Source organism: Sphaerodactylus townsendi, linkage group LG10 (genome assembly GCF_021028975.2).
Source record: "Sphaerodactylus townsendi isolate TG3544 linkage group LG10, MPM_Stown_v2.3, whole genome shotgun sequence".
Lineage (NCBI taxonomy): Eukaryota > Metazoa > Chordata > Lepidosauria > Squamata > Sphaerodactylidae > Sphaerodactylus > Sphaerodactylus townsendi.
Genome location: NC_059434.1, coordinates 15679364 through 15693988, shown reverse-complemented (window position 1 = coordinate 15693988; position 14625 = coordinate 15679364). Strand labels below are relative to the sequence as shown.

At 43.2% G+C, this 14625-nt stretch overlaps 1 protein-coding gene across 3 annotated transcripts in view; it reads right to left on the bottom strand.

Moving 5' to 3' along the window:
• The window catches only part of PCDH7 (protocadherin 7), a 521397-nt gene that overhangs the window by 259421 nt on the left and 247351 nt on the right, over positions 1-14625 (bottom strand). Inside the window, exon 2 of one of the 3 annotated variants that reach the window (XM_048509225.1) lies at positions 13033-13249. In XM_048509225.1, coding sequence (XP_048365182.1) covers positions 13033-13249 — 217 coding nt within the window. The remainder of the gene's footprint in view (positions 1-13032; positions 13250-14625) is intronic. The other 2 variants (XM_048509226.1, XM_048509227.1) reach the window with 2 other exon arrangements.

Genomic DNA, 14625 nt, shown 5'->3' with positions numbered 1-14625 from the left:
GCCAGTATAGACCCTTCGCTTCCAAAAGAAAAAAAAAAGATAAGAACCCTGACCTGGATGGCCCAGGCTAACCCAATCTTGTCATATCTTGGAAGCTAAGGAGGGTCGCCCTTAGTGAATGGATGAGAGACTATTAGGGTAAGGTGACCAGATTTTCACCTATTAAATGTGGAATGATCGCGGCTGCATGGTTGGGAAGCGCACTGCTGCCTTTTTTGGTGCTCGGTTTCGCCTGTCACAGGGTGAAAATGGGAGGCTTGGAAACAGTGTGTGTGTGCCACTGCCTTCTGGGGCACTCCTGTTTCCCCGCCTGTGACAGGGCAGGAAACCGGGGAGTGCCACTCAGAGAAGGCAGTGCGGCAGCCTTCCAAAAAATCAGGAGAATTAAAAAACCCCGCAGGACACGGGACAAATTGCTCAAAAGCGGGACTGTCCTGCCAAAAGCGAGACGTCTGGTCACCTTGCATTAGGGAAGTCAAGGGTTGTTATGCAGAGGCAATCAATGGCAAACTACCTCTATTCATGTCTTGCCTTGAAAATGCTGGGGGGTCATCATAAGTTGGCTGTGGCTTCATGGCACTTCCCTCTACCACATGTGTAAGAGCTCCGTATGTTTACTGAAGTACACACTGGCCATTTCTGCACAGTCAAAATAAAATGTTTTTTAGGCAGGAAATAAAACACTTCCTCAGTGGAGTTTCACATAGTTTTTCCCCCCAAAAAATGTTTCATTTTCAGCCTGAAAATGTTTCATTTGCATCCTCTGCTTTAGCAATTGTTTTGTATAAATATTTTCACACAGCATTTTCATTTGCTGCGCATATTTCTTTAAGACATTTCCCAGGGCTCTCCACAGTCCCAAACATCTTCCTTGGCGCCATTTTCTGAGCTCTCACTGGCTGTCTCATTAGTTTATTTTTTAGGTTCTGTTTTTTATTTTAAAAAACTATTTTGGAGGGTTCTTTCTTTGAAGTTTTGATCACACGAGCTGTGGGGAATTGGAGCACGAAGCACTGAAGCATCAAATCCACGAGGAGGACAAAATAAAATGGGAGAATCACAAAATGGAAGCCAGGAATCATGCCGAGGAAGTGAGTGCGAACAAATGGGGGAGGGGAAATTCAAAATGTTTTGCAATCTTTTTCAATGACTTGTGCAGAAATGGCCACAGGGATCTGAATCAGAACATAAGTATAAATACAAATATGTAATTCTAGTTACGAGCTTTTAAAATAAGAGGCAAGTCAGACTTTCTGATACTGTAGCAAGAGTGGTACTAAGGCCCCTTCCGCACATGCAGAATAATGCACTTTCAATCCACTTTCAATGCACTTTGGAGCTGGATTTTATTGTGTGAAATAGCAAAATCCACTTGTAAACAATTGTGAAAGTGGATTAAAGTGCATTATTATGCATGTGCGGAAGGGGGCAGAGTGTTGCACTAGGATCTGAAACACTTTAAGTTTGATTCTTCATTATTCCATGGAAGCTTGCTGGGTGACCTTGGGCCAGTCACACACATTTATCTTAACCTACATAACAGGGTGGTTGTGAGGATAAAATAAAGCAGAGAGTAATGTAAACCACTTTGGGTTTCCATTGAGAAGAAAGGTGAAGTATGAATGAAGTAAATAAAATGAAATAAGTGAATAAGACATTTGATATCATTAATCAAAAAACACTATCAAATTACATTTCAGTGTTTAGAGCAGTATACTTCTAATTTCCAGATGCTAATCATATTATGACCTTCTTTGAGAGTTTCCGAAGGCTGGGAGTTGGTAGGAATGGAATGCTGAATTAGATGGACCTTCTATTCGATCCAGCAAAACATTTCCTTTTTAAATATTTGCTTTCCAGCTAAAAATCACTGCTATCGTGGCAGAAGTGCTGGATGACCAAAGAAAGGGTAGCTCTTACTGTAATTACATTTAATAAAGAATTTCCAAGCTTTTTTTTTGAATACTTAGAAATGCAAATCTCATATTTGGTCAATTCTGAATCATGTCCTGGTTAGCCATTAGTAGTAGCAATTACTGTAAGGAAGAAGGCACACTTCCTGCCCACGTTGTCAACTTGTGCTGGAATTTACACCCCTGCAGAACTATCTCATTAGTTGAAAGTTCTGAAAGTCCTGCTATGGAATGTGTTGGCAGAGGTGTAAATGTAGTTATTCGGCATTACCAGTTGGATGCAGAAACTCAAAGTTCAACTTCCGAAAATTAAAAAGGATTAAATGAAATAAAGTAGACCCCACGTGTAAGCACTAGGTCAGTGGTGGCGAACCTTTGGCACTCCAGATGTTATGGACTACAATTCCCATCAGCCTCTGCCAGTATAGCCAATTGGCCATGCAGGCAGGGGCTGATGGGAATTGTAGTCCATAACATCTGGAGTGCCAAAGGTTCGCCACAACGGCACTAGGTCGTTATTGACCCACGGGGTGATGTTACATCACAATCCTGACTAGAAGAAGAAAAATTTGGATTTATAGACTGCTTTTCTCAACCATAAGGTGTCTCAAAGAGGTGTACACACTCCTTTCCCCTTCCTCTCCTCACAACAGACACTTTGTGAGGTAGGTGGGGCTGAGAGAGTTCTGAGAGAACTATGACTGGCCAAAGGTCACCCAGCAGGCTTCAAGTGTGGGAATAGGAAATCAAACCTGGTTCTCCAGATTTCAGGCTCCTTCCACACATGCAGAATAATGAACTTTCAATCCACTTTCAATGTATTTTTCAGCTGGATTTTACTGCGCAGAAGAGCAAAATCCACTTGCAAACAATTGTGGAAGTGGACTGAAAGTGCATTATTCTGCATGTGCAGAAGAAGCCTTAGAGTCCACTGCTGTTAACTACTACACCATGCTGTCAGACCATGTTTGCCCCCAGCAAGCTGGATATTCGTTTTACCAACCTTGGAAGGATGGAAGGCTGAATCAACCTTGAGTTGGCTACCTGGAACCAACTTCTGTCAGGATGGGAATTAAACTCACTTCATGAGCAGAGCTTGGACTGCAGTACTGCAGCTTAACGCTCTAGGCCACAGGGCTCCTAAAAGGGTAAAACGCTGAAACAATTTCTCTGAAAAACTGAAAAGGGCCCAGTGATGGTGCTTTCCTACTGCTTCTGTTTATGGGTCACAAAAGAAATATTAATCTATATTAAGGTGACCAGACGTCCCATTTTTGGTGGGACAGTCCCGCCTTACACCAATCTGTCCCGCGTCTCGCAGGGTTTTGTACCTGTCCCGATTTTGCCTTCTGGGGCGCTCCCGGTTCCCGCCCTGTCACAGGGTGGGAAACAGGGTAGCAGCAGGAAGGCAAGGCAGCCTCCGCAGACCGCGATTGCCTTCTGGGGCACTCCTGTTTCCTGCCCTGTCACAGGGCGGGAATCGAGGAAACACCAAAGGCAGTGCAATCCCTGTGGCCCGATGCTTGTAGCGTGCACCCGCCGTCAGTTTTAAAAGGTGACAATCTGGTCACCTTAATCTATATTGAGCAGGGAGATTTAAAAAAAACCAAGACAGGACTTTTTTTAATACCATTTTTCCATTGTTATGTTTCACCACATGTATGGGGGAAAAGTAGTACTTATAACCCATGATCACCATTTTACCTGAGCGGGTTTTTTTGTGTATTTTCAACCTGAGTCAAGTCTTTGTTCCCAGGACTGAATATATGCACAGTGCCCCTTGCAGACAAAATGTCAATCGCATGTCTCAAGAGGGCTGCATGTCGCATGTTTTTCCCTACTAAAGAAGCAGTAAGACTGCATAGGTATTTTAAGTCCTGTCAATTTTAAGTCTAATCAATGCATTTTACCTACTGTTTCGCTACTATGGTGAGATGGGATTTTAAGTACTAGTCATTGACTATAAACAAATAATAACAATAATATTCAGTTCACATGAATATCCCCTTTGTATATACCTGAGATTACGTATTATCCTTGATCTATGCTTTTAGTGTATTTTTTGTACACATATAGTTCATGCTAATGGCACTGTGAAATTGGTGCATATTTGTTTTGTTGTACTGGTCGTTGACTGTAAATAAATGAATGATTGATTGATTGATTGACTCAAAGAAGCTACTGAAAATAAAATGGCTGCCTAAAATTACCTGCTATCTTCACCTCAGAGAAGCAAAGAAATGAAGGAGAGAGCTTCTGCTTCATGCTGTCACTGGGAAATGGAGTTGTGACATATACAGGGGTTTTCACAGATTTCAACAAAGAGAGCTCACTTGTGTGACTCAGATTTCCACTGAAACCAAGGAGGGGGACTTTTCTAGATGGAGATTTCCAGGCACTTTTAAGAGCTACTCCACAACTGCTGGCTAAGGCCTTTAAGCAGGCCAATCCCTCTTCATTAGTGAACATAAGCTTCAAATTCCTTGAAACATATCATTCCCAGACTTTTAAATTCCTGCACTTCAGGGTAGAAGCCAACCGCTAAGTGACTGAGAACAGCACATCAACCGGCAGAGCATTTGTTTAACTTTCTTTGCAGCTTGTGACTACAGGTGGTGAAGTCTTTGTGGCTGATGTTCGACGCAGGCGCTGGGTTCCTGGGTATGAGAGCGTCTATCTACCCAGTGATGTATGAATAATTAAAACAAGTGGATCTATAACATATCCCTTCACTATGGGCACTGTTGTATGTCACAATGTTAACAGGAATCACTGATCTTAGGCAAACACAGGGAACAAACCTAAACAACAATTAGAACTGATCTGAACATTGCAGAATGACGGGGCTCTGTATCATGGTAGAATACAAGTATGAGTTTCATAATGAAGCATTCCACATTAGAAACACCTTGCCTGGTATGCCAGGGAAAATATTCTACAGAAGCCTTAACCTGAACGTGTCAACTTTCCATGAGCTTTTCCAACAGTATATGTGTCTACAGATAGCCAGTTAGATAGTTCTTCCATGTGTACCCTGAAATGGCATAGTCCCAATAGGTTGGCATCATGTGATTATCCAGAATGGGTAGATTAGGAATAGATACCCACATGAAATTAAAACAAAATAATAATAAAAAGAACAGAGGTACATGCATAGAATTTAAATCCAGATCTACAGAGCTAGGGAATCAAAAGGCCTTTCAGATTGAATATGCACAACACTTGTCAGGGATGCTCTATTCTAGATTGATTCTGTATTGAGGTTGGACTGGATGGCTTGTATGGCCTCTTCCAGTTCTCTGATTCTCTGTAATAATAAGAAAATGTCATATGCCATTGCTCCCAATGGACCCCCTTTTCTTACCTCTCTTCCACCTGTCAAGATTGGCCTTGTTTTATTTTTTTGCAACAAAAAAACACAGAGGGGGCTGAGGTTCAGCTGACAGCCACGGAAATTCTCTTCCCAAACTTTCCCTTTAAAACACACCTAAATAAATGAGTTAGCAAGTTGCCATTTCACACTGGTTGAAGTTCAGTGTTAAACATCTGAAGTTGCAAATTGGCAACAAAGAACATAAGAACATAAGAACTAGCCAGCTGGATCAGACCAGAGTCCATCTAGTCCAGCACTCTGCTACTTGCAGTGGCCCACCAGGTGCCTTTGGGAGCTCACACGCAGGATGTGAAAGCAATGGCCTGCTGCTGCTGCTGCTGCTCCCGAGCACCTGGTCTGCTAAGGCATTTGCAATCTGAGATCAAGGAGGATCAAGATTGGTAGCCATAAATCGACTTCTCATTCATAAATCTGTCCAAGTCCCTTTTAAAGCTATCCAGGTTAGTGGCCATCACCACCTCCTGTGGCAGCATATTCCAAACACCAGTCACACGTTGCGTGAAGAAGTGTTTCCTTTTATTAGTCCTAATTCTTCCCCCCAGCATTTTCAATGTATGCCCGCTGGTTCTAGTATTGTGAGAAAGAGAGAAAAAATTCTCTCTATCGACATTTTCTACCCCATGCATAATTTTATAGACTTCCATCATATCCCCCTTCAGACGTCTCCTCTCCAAACTAAAGAGTCCCAAACGCTGCAGCCTCTCCTCATAAGGAAGGTGCTCCAATCCTTCAATCATCCTCGTTTCCCTTCTCTGAACTTTGTCCAGAAGTGAAAATGTGATTCTTGTTTGAGAGGAAGCTAAGGAATGGAAGTCCAGTGAGGACCCAGATGGAAAGCCAACCACGTAAAACTATGTAGACTATTTAGATTTTAAACAAACACAATCCAGGAGTGGCCATCGAGCTTCTGTTTCCAGGTTTTCTACATCAGAACAATCCATTAATTCTAGAGACGAAACTAAGCAGAATCATATGCTGTACAGGGTGCGTTAGACAAGTAGGCTTAAAAGCCAGAGCTGAAGACAAGTAGGCTTAAAAGCCGGAGTTGAAGACTAGAGGAAAGAAAAAAAAATTCTCCTTCAAATGTCAAATGTTACATTTATAGCCTAGCAAAAGTACATTGCCTCTTGTTCTGACATTACCTACAGGCCAGTGCCAACAGTAATTACTGGAGGCAGATGACATGCCGCGACAGAAAAGTCAGACAGTGACAAAAGATGGCCCATTTCAGTACAGAACTGTTTCCATCACAATGATTCCCACTTTCTGAAGGGCTCAAGTTGGTGTTTGATAGTTAGAAGAAGAAACTTAGCAGCTTCCATCTAACTCTAGGGATCAGAGACAGCAGAGATGAAAAAATGGGGAACTCACAAGGGATTTGGGGGGTTTGTATTGCTCTCCCCACTCTCTTCTCCTGAAAGCCCCATATAATGTCCCTTTCCCCAGCTTCCTTTAATCCTTCTCACTCACCCACCAGCTAACCATTATTACATCTGTCCTCTGTCTTTGGACTTCATTTGCATTTTATTTGCTTTATTTATACTCTACCTCTCTCCCCAATGGGGATCCAAAACGGTTTACATCTTTCTCCTCTCCTCCATTTTATCCTCATTAACAAACCTATGAAATGTATTGCACCAAGACCTAGTGCTGGGTCCAAGATCAACCAGCAAGAACTCATGGTGAAGCGGGGATTCAAACCTGGATTCCCCATATCCTAGTCCAGGGGTAGGGAACCTACGGCTCTCCAGATGTTCAGGAACTACAATTCCCATCAGCCCCTACCAGCATGGCCAATTGGCCATGCTGACAGAGGCTGATGGGAATTGTAGTTCCTGAACATCTGGAGAGCCGCAGGTTCCCTACCCCTGTCCTAGTCTGACACTCTGCTACTCTGGCTCTAACCCCCCTCTTCTCCCAATCAGTTTCTGCATGGAAAGTGGGTCCAATTTGCAAAAATTCCGTGGTAACAAGTCCCTGAGGTGAACTGTGTGGTGGCCAGTGCTAGATCTGGCCAAGTTGTATAAAGTGTGTGGAGGTTGCTGGTGCAAGGCAAATTGCATGGCACAATGTCACATGGTAGCCACCACAAACCTGGGTGAACTATGCAAATTGCATGGCAGCAAATTGCCTAGTGATTCTTGCTCAGGCTGACCAGACATCCCGCTTTTGGCGGGACAGTCCTGCCTTCAAACAATTTGTCCCGCGTCCCGCGGGTTATTTAAATTGTCCCAATTTTTGGGAGGCTGCTGCACTGCCTTCTGGGGCGCAAGGCAGTGCAGCAGCCCTCCCGACGCCACAGAGGAGCATGGCCTTCTGGGGCTTGCCGTTTCCCGCCCTGTCACAGGCCGCGGCCGCCTACCCCCGTCCCGGTTCACAAAGGTGACCATCTGGTCACCTTATTCTTGCTGGACCTGATGAGTCTTTCTTCCAGATGATAAAAGGGAGCAGGAGTAGACCTGGAACATCCCTCCACCATTTTTGTACTGACACAAACCATGGTTTGAAGGCTGGCTGTACTGTTGTGGCTGCTTAGCAACCCCCACAGTGGTAACTGAGATCTCACAGGCATTCTTTTCTTAAAAGGTAAAGACAGTGCTATTATTCAAGGGACTGGGTTAACTTAGCGGTTTTCTTCTTTTTTTAAGATTTCAGATTTTTCTGAAAATTTGGGACTTTTCTCAAGTTTGTGCAAAGATCTGTCCTGTCGTTCATCTGGATTTGAGAATCCACAGGTGGGGACACATTGAGAATGAACTGTATTGTCGATAATTTATCACATTAATAAGGCTTCCTGTTACAGGAAAGGCACTGGGTAACAGTTTTAGATTTTTGTGTGTGTTTCAATATTGCAGTTTTACTTCCCCCCCTTTACCATTATGTCTATATCCTGGTGTGAGGTGGCATGGTACAGTTGTTAAGAGTGGTGGATTCTAATCTGGAGAACTGGTTCTGATTCTCCACTCTTCCACATGGACTCTGGACTCTAATCTAGTGAACCAGGTTTGTTTCCCCACTCCTAGGCATGAAGCCTACTGGATGACCTTCCGCCAGTCACAGTTCTCTCAGAACTCCCTCAGCCCCATTTATCTCACAGGGTATCTGTTGTGGGAGAGGAGAGGAAGTAGTTTGTAAGCCACTTGGAGACTCCTTAAAGCACAGGTGTCAAACTCGCGGCCCTCCAGATGTTTTGGACTACAGTTCCCATCATCCCCTGCCAGCATGATGCTGGCATGATGCTGGCAGGGGATGATGGGAACTGTAGTCCATACCATCTGGAGGGCCACGAGTTTGACACCTGTGCCTTAGAGGGAGAGAACAATGGGGGTATAAAAACCAACTCTACTTCTGCCCAATTGTCTGACAGTAGATAGTATTCAGTATCAATGATTTTTTATTCAATGTATCTTTATCGAAGACAGGAAAGGGCAAAATATCAAATCAAATAAACAAAAGCTGCCTCTGAGCATCTTTTTTCCCCAAAAATGCAGGGAGCACCTGTCTTTCTAGGGCATTTATTCCTTCTCATACCCCTGCTATTGGGGCAGGTGTCTGTCTGCTGCCACAAATGGGCAGGTGTCATTGCTATATTTAGTGTATCCATTACCATGGGGCCACTACCTTCCTTGCACCTTATGTTCTGATCATCTTGCTCCTCATCCAAAAGTTGATCTAGGCAACACTGCACAGCTCTGAGTAGCTTTTCTGCAGCTCAGGCATATTTTCTGCAGCCCGTGCGCATTGTCATATGCAAGCAATTTTACTAACACCCTGTGTTTCCTGCGGCAGCTTTCCCCACATAGATCAGATCGTGACAAGCTCAGGCCAACTGTCTGTTCACATCATCCCTGAACAACAGCAATTCTGGGTTATTTGCATTGGAAGCAAAACGAAAACAAAACTTTTCACGACCGGGATCAATTGGCAGTTTTTGGGTTTTCCGAGCTGGCCGTGGTCTGGTAGTTTTTGCTTCTAACATTTTGCCTGCATCAATGGCTAGCATCTTTAGAATATGTCACAGTAAGATGTGTTTCTCACCATCTATCCTACCATGATATGCCCAGTGATGGGATCCAAGAATTTTAGTAACAGGTTCCAATGGTGGTGGGACTCAAACTGTGGCGTAGCGCCAATGGGGCTGGGTGGGGCATGACGGGGGCATGGCCGGGCATTCTGGGGGCAGGGCAGTGGCAAGGAAGCAGCTGCTGCGCCTGTCCTTGGGTGGGAAATGAATGCATGCAGGTGCAGGCTGCCATGCACGCCGGTGCACCTCCTGCTAGACTGCTTCAAGTTCTGTGTGCTACTGCTGAGAGGAGGGGCGTAACTAAGGCAAAAATCACATGGCAAAATCACCAATTAATAACCCCCTCTCAGCACACATAAATAATTAGTAACCTACTCTCAGGAACCTGTGAGAACCTGCTGGATCCCACCTCTGGATATGCCTCTGAAGATGTCAGCCTTATTTTGCAGGTGAAATGTTAGGAGCGAAAACTACTAGTCCATGGCCACACAATCCGGAAAACCCACAACAGCCAAAAATAAAACCATCATTCTGAGCACCCCTGGTCTGGGGCCCCTCTACACTTTCACGGGTTCATAGCCATAGCACGAAGAAGAAATGACTGGTTGGTTTCACCATTCGATGAGAGGCACAAGCTGAAATCCTGTCAAGTAAGCTGTCCTTACAGTGTTTAAAAATGAGACACAGCAAATGCTCTGAAAACACGTTGGCTTGAGTCCAGTGCTTTCACAAATGGGGTTTTTTTTGTCATCCTCCCCCAGCAGCAACTTGAGCATTCCAGAACCAGGAGACCCCTCAGCCACCAAAGGGAAAAAGCAACAGACATAGCCCTCCATTACAGTGACCTTTTCCCTCCATTTGTAGAGCGTCTTCCATCTGTGTGACTTTATATGACTGCCCCCCGCCCCGCTTTGTCAGATTTTAAGCTGGTTCCAAGCCTCTCTTCATCTTGAGAGAAAGAGCTTTTCAGGGGGTACAGGGAGATTCTTGGGGAAGGGAAAGGCAACAAAAGACTCACTCAATTCATGCAAAGAATGGAGGCTCTATTGCTATTTAACATTCAGCATAGCTGACGGGGCTGTACACTTTGCCTGGAAGATTATTGCCACAACTGAACTGTCTTTATCCCTCATATAAAAATCTAAAATGGCCTCCTGCTCTCTGCAAACAAATACCGCAGTCAGAACTATTAAAGATGTGAGCATTCCTTAAAGCAGATGCTAAGGAAACAATAACTAGCAACTCTTCTTCAATCAAGTATATTATTATTGTTGCTGTGGTTGTTGTGGTTGTTGTGGTTGTTGTGGTTGTTGTTATTATTATTATTATATTGATATAAAACCAGCTATACACAGCAAACAAGATCAATATGCTGGATTTTGTATTACATCACACGTCGGACACTTCCCAAGCATCTAGGACTGTGTGATGTATCGACAAATAATGCGTGCAGAGCCAAGTAGGGTGGCCTTTTGCAGCTGACATATGGTGATTTTGTCAGCGCCGATTGTTTTTAAGTGCCGCCCAAGGCCTTTAGGCACTGCACCCAGTGTGCCGATCACCACTGGGACCACCTTTACTGGTTTGTGCCAGAGTCTTTGTAGTTCAATCCTTAAATCCTCGTATCGTGTAAGTTTTTCCAGTTGCTTCTCATCAATTCTGCTGTCACCAGGAATTGCAACATTGACTATCCACACTTTCTTTTTTCCACAATCGTGAGCTCAATAATAACAACAACAACAACTACTACTACTACTACTACTACTACTATTATTGCTGTTGTTATTGTTATTGTTATTATTGTTATTATTGTTATTATTATTATTATTATTAAGGGAGGAGGTGATAGAAAAACAGCTCCAATCACTTTCTTTGTATTACTCTTATTATTTAATTTGTTTAATCTCACAGCTGTCAGTTCTTTAGATGGCTATTGGCCTCTCATTACAATTTGAGCCTCCCCCAGAGGCCTAGAACCTTGTAATATATTGGCATAGTATTTGTGCGGATCCCAAGCAAGGCTGCCTTTTCAATCTGACAGACATTAATTTTGTTACATTGAAGATGTTCCAAGTGCGATCCTAGTCTTTTTGGAATAACACTCAAGGTGTCGATTAACACTGGGATGACCTCAGCTAGTTTGTGACATAGCTGCTGAATCTTGATTTTCAGATCGTGGAATTTAGTATCTTATTAGTAGTAGAAGTAATAGTAATATTCCTTTTTCTTTACTGTAGAAAGCATTAATATGTCTTTTCCAGGAATGGGAAATCACAAGAAAAATAACTGCCAATATAAATCTCCAAAAGGAGCAAACAGGAAAATCAAACAACCGAACCCAGACAGGATTTGAAGCAAGACTGATACATCATCCACCCACACTCAAATCTACACGGATATAATTGGTACACATTCCGTTTCACTTGCAACTATCAGCCTGCACTCTGACTTTCGAACGAGGGGCTCAGTCCAATGACTTCGAAAGATTTCCGATTCAGGGAAATAAAATGCAAGGGCAGCAGGAAGTTGGTCGGAGCTGTTCTACAATATCCAATGGGAAAGTTTTAAAAGACCCTGCTTTGTACCTCATTTTAAGCACAACGACCAATAAATAAATAAATAAATAAATAAAAAGCAATACTCTGGGGGGCGGGAATTCATATTCATTCAACTGCTGGAAATAAATTACACAATATAAAACTGTCGGAAAATTAAACACAGCGCAGAGAAATGCAATGCAAGTTTGTCCTAGATATTAACAACCCTCCCCCCCCCCCGCCCCGAGTTTAAACGAGACAGTCTCGTATTTTCTGGAATGGAAGGGGGAAAGCTTTTTTCCCCTCTTAATAATTCACACGGCTTTGGAACGTGGCAATGTAGTATATTCCTCCCATGTGTATGTATGATATCAGAAGTCTACTACAAAAGGCAAATCCGAATATTTGCATCGCCTGCCAATGGTTATTCTCCAGTGAGTATAACTGGAGCTGGGGACTCCCATTGACTCACAGACTTGTACTTGGAATATAATTGGACCACGAGTCTTTCTGCATTAATTCTTTGCTTGGCCTCCTCCCCTCCCCCTTCTCCATAATACGCATCTTTGAAGTAAGCAAAGTTTGCAAATTGCATGCGTACATCTAGGGAAAAGACAACATCTAGAGGGAAACTTCAGTGCTTATTTTATTTTGGCTGATGCAGAACATAAACCGTTCCTGAAGTCATCATAACACGTTGTTCAAAAGCACAACCCCCACCCCCCCAAAAAAAACAACTAAAGAAAAGATAACATATTTCTTTCTCGGGGGTATTTAAATTGGTTTTGCCAGCTACAGGCTAGTCTTTTTTTTAGATGTCTCAACTCTTTCAGCAATACTGTTTAAAAATCCAAGTCTGATGCCTTTTTAAAAAAGTGATATTGTTATTTTTGTCTTTATTATTGGTCCACTTGGCCAGTTATATTAAAATATGGCAAGCGCAATCGAGTCAGAGTTCGTCCCAACGGTTTCAAAGGAAAAGACAAGCTACCTGCCCTGAAACAAAAGGGCATTCCAAGGGATTCAGTGTGACTGGATTGCACCTTTTTAAGCTGTTTTATTAGGCCTTCTTTTTTTTTCCCCAACTGACCTTTCGGTAAGTCTACTTTATGCGGACTCGCTCGTGTAAATCGAGTGTCGTGTGTGTGTCATGTTTGCCCCTACCATTTTCCATATGCTCTGCCTCACCAACACTGCCATCCGGCGTAGTCCTTTCGTAGTTGTCCTCGGGGAGTGGAAGGGCACCCAGCCTTGGGCCTGAAGAGCTCTTACTGCTTGGTGTCTCTGACTCCTCCAGACCGCTGTCATAGCAACTCTGCAATGACCCTTGGTGCGGGTCTTGAGGCTGACTCACAACTGAAAACGTCACTCTACGAAATGGCTGCAAAAGAAAAGAGTCTGAATGTCACTGGAAAGGTAGGGTCTTTTTTAAAAAAATATATAATTTTTTAAATTTTCTCACACATAAAACAGACAACCATAAAAAATCCCACTGCACATCTTACGTTGACTTCCAGCTATCTCATCTTTGATTAAAAGTTAACTCTGGGGTCATGCACATACAATTAAGCCATCAGTTCAACAGTTATTTCTGAAATGTGATCTAGTGGTTCCAATCTACCATTTTATTTAGATGTCAAACCCTGCTGCTATTTCTCTATTTGGACAGGCTTTCAAAAGATATTCCGTAAAAGGTTTCCAGTCTTCTTAAAAAAATCGTTCCAATTGTTGTCTCTTAATAGTGTCATCGCCATCACCATTTCTGGATATTCTGTAACTTTCAGAATACAGTCCTCTTTTGATGGTATTTTATTGTCTTTCCATTTTCTGTGCCTATAAAAGCCCTGCTGCAGTGGTCATATACATAAACAGAGTTCTTATAGCTTAGAAAAGTCCTCTCCCATAATACCCAACAGAAATGCCTCAGGATTTTTAAAAATTGCTATCTTCAGAATCTTTTGTATTTCTTTAAGTATCATACCCCCCCCAAGTCTTAGCCTCTTTACATGTCCCCCACATATGAAAGAAATACCCCTCTTTCTGTTGATACTTCTTACATCTAGACACACCTTTATCTAAATTTAGAGTTCCCAGCTCTGTGTAGGACAATATCTGGAGGATTTAGGGGTGGAGCCTGAGGAGGGCGGAGTTTGGGGAGGGGAGGGACATGGATGGGGTATAAGGCCATGGGATTCACCTTTCAAAGTGGCTGTTTTTGTAGGTGATCTTAACTCTATTACCTAGCGATCAGTTGTAACCTTCAGTGATCTCCACTTGAAGGTTGATAATCCTGCCTAAAAGTCTGGTAGATGCTGAATGACCTGCAGACATCGTTTCTGCCCTCAATGTCAACATTTCTCTACTATAAGGAATTGCGATCATCTTCCCTTCCCACTACTCCCCACACACCAGGCACATTGTGAGGTAGGTGGAACTGGGAAAGTTCTAACAGAACTGTAGGTCACCCAGCAGGCTTCATGTGGAAGAGTGAAGAATCAGGTCACCCAGCAGGCTTCATGTGGAAGAGTGAGGAATCAACCCCAGTTCTCTCCCCTCTTAACCGCTACGGTACGCTGGACGCAGTGTCTGTTTTGCAACCCATGAAGGCCATCATGTTTCTTCTTCTACAGATGCTAATATGTCTTGCCAGAGTGAGGAAACAGAATTCCAAATCTTTAACCCTCTCTGTTATCAAGTGATGGGGGCTGGAAAGTAACCCTTTACTTCCCAGAGGGTTTTGGTTTTCCAGGGTCCTCT